General features: G+C 36.6%; 1 protein-coding gene across 1 annotated transcript in view; it reads right to left on the reverse strand.

Annotated features, from left to right (window-relative positions):
- LOC119588585 overlaps positions 1–6,173 on the reverse strand; it is a gene marked incomplete at its 5' end in the record, with an annotated part of 260,597 nt that overhangs the window by 242,520 nt on the left and 11,904 nt on the right. The window contains 4 exon segments of the mRNA XM_037937226.1: positions 135–2,768; positions 4,293–4,451; positions 4,593–4,733; positions 5,438–5,623. Coding sequence (XP_037793154.1) covers positions 135–2,768; positions 4,293–4,451; positions 4,593–4,733; positions 5,438–5,623 — 3,120 coding nt within the window.

Below are 6,173 nucleotides of genomic sequence, written 5' to 3' on the forward strand. Positions count from 1 at the left end.
TAAAGAACCCTCTGTTACCAAAAGTGGATATTCTGCTTTGAAAGAGTAATGTGACCACTATTAAAAAAAAAAAAAAACTAAAGTTCATCTAACTCAGTGTAGACATCAGGTCATGTCTCAGACATTAAACCTACCTTTTTATCATTCTCAGCATCTCCCTCTTGTAAAGCTACTGAGAAACTGGGACATTCAATAACTGTTGGTCTTCTTTCCTTCTTGTTTGAGTCATCTTCATCTGAAGAACTGCTTGAGGTTGCTGACAAACTTTCAACAGTTCCCTGAATACCAGATGTGCCCTCCTGGCTCTTTTCTGTATCAGGGACCACCACATCTGCCTCACTGCTTTCCTCTTCAACAAGCTCCATCAGTGCCTTCCCTTCTGTATACTCAGTATCTGTAGTCATCACCTCAGCAGAACTAGGTCTTGATATTAGTGTAACTAGGACTGCTTCCTCAGCCTCTGGAAGCCGATCTTCTGTGGAACTTACATAAGTTATCCCATGTACTACTTGGGAACTCTGCACAGAAACCTTCTGTACTGACTTGTCTTTATCAATAACCATCTTTGTAATCTCATTTGTGGATGTCATAGATGAAGTCTCATTGCTTACATCATCATGAAGGGGAGTAGTAATTTTGACTACACTTGCAGGTGTTTCAAGAGACCCAGGATCTTTTTCAAACAAACCTTTTGCCTGGGCAAATTCAACATCACCAACATGAACTTCTTGTACTCTAAATTCAATTGGGTCAGCTTCACACTTTGCTTTATCTTTGGCTAAAGAAGGTTCTTTGCCTACTGACAAATCTTTTATGGGGTCATCTTTCTCAGCACTTGAAAGCTCATTATTCGTTTTGACAATATCTGGTGCTAAAATCTCTTCCATTGCCTCAGTTGCTACATCATCTTTCATATCCACATCTTTACTCAGCAGCTGTTCTGTTTTGGATCTCTGAATGTTTTCAGAAACATCCATTTTCTCTGCAGGTAGTTCATTTCTCCTTTGTGGATCTTCTTCATCTTCAGTATCACTTAATTCTGCATCACTCATAACTTCTTCAAGCTCAGCAATCATAGCTTGCAGTTTCTCAACAGGAAGCTGCTCATAATCTTTCTGAGCATGACTTTCTTCTTCACCATCAACATCTTTCTCACTGACTTCTTTTTCAGTCCCAGACTGCTTATTATCAGATGTTACACCACTTGATATGCTACTGATTTTAGCACTGATAATATCGGATAAAGATTCTTTACTTTCTGGAGAAACTAACTGTTGTGAACTACTAATATATGCATGTGTAACAGCTTCACTTGTAACTACTTGTGTCTGCTGAGAAATACACTCTACAGTACTTACTTCCTCACTCCTAGAAGTGTCTAGAATAGTAAGGCCATGAGCTCCCAATGGTGCAAATAAATTGTCTCCTTTAGAAGACACACTCTCAGTCACTGATTCAAGATCAGAGAAAGTGCCCTCAAAGTCTCTACTTGTCTCAGATGCAGGCGCCATGTCAGTGTCAACTGAGGCTAAAGACTCTAAATCATCATCATCTCGCCTCCTGATCTTGAGAAGAGAGAACCGTTCATCACCACTTAAATCCTGATCAAGCTCCTTCTCTGCACTTCTCCTCCTATTTTTTTCAATTACTGATAGAGTTATATCCTTTTCTGCAACTTCTTTAAGACCTGCAATAAGTTCATCAAAATTATCTAGGTCATCATCATTTTCTGTGATCTTCCTCTTTCGGTCTTTTCCAGGAGAATCCCGAGAAGAAAGGTCACTCGAAAGGAGGCTGTTTGGAGGATATTCTGCTGTGGGAGATATTTCTAATGATGAGTCTATTGGTGATTCTTCTGAACTACCACAAGCAAGAATGCCAGCCTCCAATTTGTCAACTTTCTTCTCTGAAGGTGTCCCAGCAATGTTAAAGGAGAGATGGGATATTGTCATTTTCACTTCCTCCACTTCAACAAGACTCATCTTTTTCTGTTCTGTATCATCAGATGGCTGCTCATCCAAGACATACTTAACAGTTTCCGTATCAATTCCTTCCATCTCAGATGAGGACCTGTCTACTTTTTTGGTGACAGTGTTTGTTACAAGTGTCAGAGTATGATCTTCATCTACTGTTTGATTCTCCTTCGGTTCAACTTTGATAACACTATCTACAAGAGAAGATTCTCCCCATCTGGCACTATCTGCTGATGAGAACATTTCCACTGAATCAGAGACAACAACAGTCTTAAGTCCTGGAATAGGAACATCATTCTCATCAAATTCCCTACAAGTGTCTAAAATTGCACCCACTGGCTTTCCTTCAACAGAATGTACTATTTCTGATTCAGTAACACCATCCATTGTTTCATTATCACCTATGACTGGAGAGGTAAGTGTGGTACCTGTAGACATCACACTCTTTACAAGACCAATACTTCTAAGGGAAGCACCTTTCTCTTGCTCCTCATTTTTTGAGGTATTGTCACCAGCCCAGCTTGATTGGACAGGTGTTGAGGCATCATCTTGTTGATGTACATGAACCATTAATTCATCACTCACTTGTGTTGTTCCCATGGTATGAATGAGTTGTGTAGTTGTGGAAGTTAAACTAGTAGTAACAGAGGTTTCGTGTACATCAGAAGTGGTAATGGTGGAAAAGTTGGTGGTAGTGGTAGTGTCGGTTTGGCTGGGAGATGGTCTGGACCCTTGTGTCTCAGCTGTCAGGGTAACTGAAGTAAGGCTTGTCCCCTGTATGTCTTGAGAGCACTGCTGAAAAGACACATATGGGATCTTTCTCACCAATTTAGACACTACTCAACTCTGAACTCTGCTGGCTTGCTACTTTTAACTTCTACAAGTCAGTTTGGAATGTAATACCTTGGTGAGATCAAGCTGCTGCCGTAAGTTCTAGTCCAGCAGAAGCAGGAAGGTTAACAGACCAGACACCACATGTAATGTTGATAGAGCCAGCAAGAAGGTTATTAGACAAGTAACAGAACAAAGTTGAGCACAAATTATGATAAGAAATCAATATATGTACACAAAACCCTCTAACCTGGCTAGACTGCCACATGTAAGCTCAAAACACCTTTGCCCAAAGAAACATCCTGCTACAGGCACTAACTATCCTAGTCTAAATTCAAATAATGAAAGTGATATAATATGTACAATACATGTTTACAAATGTACAATTGGAATTTAACAAAAGCATGGATTAGTCTCATATTGGCAAGTATACTATGGATCATATTAGAAATTAATAAACAGCCTTCTAAATAACATGAATATGTATCTAGAAAAAAAATGTAAAGGACACTTTTTCAAGCAAAAATACATCTGCACTAACAAGATTAGTGCCACATCTAAAATAATCAATATTAGACAATGATAAACTGTAACAAACTGAGTATTTGTCTAGATACTATAAAACTTGAAATCACATACCCATACAAAATAAGCCACATTATCCCCCAAAAGCAGAATATCCTTGAAGTATAAAATGCATATAAAAATTGGAGAGGAAAGCAAAGTCAGGGGATCACAGAGAAATGGTGATCAGTACATGTGGGACTGTGGGAAAATATCCATGAAATACTTTGAAAGTATAATAAAGGGTTAGTAACATTAGTTCTTCACACTGCAGAATAATTAGAAGTGGAGGTGAAGAAAATAAAGGAAATTATCACTGAAAAACATACAGTATCTGAGAATTATTGCACTCTGAAGTTGATTATCAAATTCTTTTGCTTTATTTCATTATTTCACAAAAGTAGGGAATCAAACATTCAAAGGAGAGCCAAACAATGCACAAGCCTCCCAAGCACAACATGCAACATGCAAAAGTTCTGGAGCATCAAATCACTGACACACAAACTAACATGAGCAGCAGCTTCTGGTATTTTGCCAAACAGATGTTTAACTGTTTGTAACATAAATATGGCTCAATATATTCGTGCAGCAGAGAAGTTCATATAACAGCAATACTATTTTAACATACATAAAATTCTGAATGCACCATACTGAATAAACTTTACTGACAGTAAGCATACACTATACATTCACTGATTCAAGCCATTTATATTTCATAATAATATTATTATAAAAACATCCAACAGGAAGGAGAACATGTTACTATTTCAGACATTAAAATCTATACCGCATCAATTCAAACCCACATAACATGGTTTATCATTAGTTGTTTTTTATATATTTCATTAAACAAGGATCTCCAACCATATACTCCTTCCCTTAACATATAACCTGAAATACAGTGACACAAGCAGCAAATCTTACCTGGACATTTTTAAAGATGTTTTCCCACCTCTGATTTATCTCAATTAGTTCTGGCTGGACACGTGCTTGGAACAGCGCCCCATGGTTAATGAGGTCCACAGCAGTGTCCCGAATATTTTCAATATGTCCCTTGTAATTCTGGACTTCAGTAGAAATGGACTGGAAATGTTTAATTTTAATGCCACTATGAAATAACATAGTAATAAGAATGCCAATGCCATTATAAAATCATAAGACTATCAAAATAAATATGCACAACTATTTCTGTTACTACTTATCTCAATATTTTAATAAACTAACCTTAATCATTCTAGCCTGTTCATCAGCATCCATTGCACTTAGGTTTGTCAGCTGATATTCAGTGCTCTGTAGCCATCCTTTAATTTCTCCAAGTCCCACAATAAACTTCTCCATTTCTGCTTCCTTGTTTACTTGCTCACTCTAAAGTCATGAATCAATAAATTATTTAATACAAATAAGAGATGAGTTAATTTAAAGAAAATACATACCAAATAAATCTTCAAATCTTAACTCTCCAGGTAATTTACTTTCTTCTCCCAAATAGTTCCTATAACTCAAATAATAAGAAATTAATCTTGAAATCAACAGAAGAACAAAATTCTATAAACAAAATAAAACTGCACACTGTATTTTCACCAAATCTATACCCTCATTATAAATATATCCTCAATCAGGATATAAACAGGCTCATTATCAATCAGAGCTGATATCTTTTTGTTTTAGTAATGCTGAAGCTATATTCAAGTGAAGCTGCAATATCCATACCAAGCTCTGCATCAGGATATCTTCATGTTTTACAAATGATGTAAAGATATTATCAAGTCCTTAAACAACCTTTGTTACTGAAAATGTGTACAAGTATTTGCTTCTTTTCCATCATTTGCATCATAAAATATTTTCTTTCAGCTGATACATAGCAGTCTTGAAGCTTGTACTTTTGTCTGTTACTCTTGAATGTTATCTAAGCATTAATTTCTCCTGAATAATGTTAAATTCTTTTATTTCTCTTCTTACCTGATTTTATTTTTGTCTATATGCCAATAAAAAATACACTTATTATCCACTAAAACCTCTTCAGCCTTCTTCTGTAAGACAAAAACAGCATTTTAGTCCAAGCAACAAACCTGCATGTTCTTGAGCCTGTTGGCAAGTCTAGTGTTCACTCGTTCCCATGTTAGAGCAATGTCATCAACCTGCTCTTTAATGGGCTGTAGCAAGGCATCATCATCACACATTGAGGCAAGGGCAGCATAGGACTCATGCAGCCCTGTCAGCAAGGGCCTCTTACGCCCTAAGTCGTCAATGGCATGCTGTAAAGTACAAGTATGTACACACTATAGCCATCTCCAGGAAAGTTTGACAGGGACCGCAAATTTTTGGATTAAAGTGCCTGAGAACTGCATGTTAGATTGAGACTATTTCTCCCTCTTTCTCTCTCTCAAGACTGCTTTGCACTTTGCTACAATATGTAATGAAACCCAATGGGAAATTCAAAAGCATACTTTTAAATAAGGCTTTGTGAATGTTCCACATGGCTCTCAGTACATTTGTTACATGGCATAACACTCAATCTATTACTCATTATGAGACCAGTTAGTAAATATAGAGTAAATATAACCATTCACAGAAACTGCCATTTGATGAACAGCAAAGGACAATAGGGCATATGAATTGTTGAATTTTTGGTGCAGAGTGCTTCATAAAATAAATATTATACACATAAATTAATTAAGTACTGTACAAAACATGGGAATATATAAAAGTATCCTTCAAAAAAGAAATAAACTTGCAGGGACTATTCTACTTCTGAACATATGCTTATAAACTAGTGTACATATACATACAGAAACATTTACATGT

This window comes from Penaeus monodon, chromosome 24, assembly GCF_015228065.2.
Source record: "Penaeus monodon isolate SGIC_2016 chromosome 24, NSTDA_Pmon_1, whole genome shotgun sequence".
Taxonomy (NCBI): domain Eukaryota; kingdom Metazoa; phylum Arthropoda; class Malacostraca; order Decapoda; family Penaeidae; genus Penaeus; species Penaeus monodon.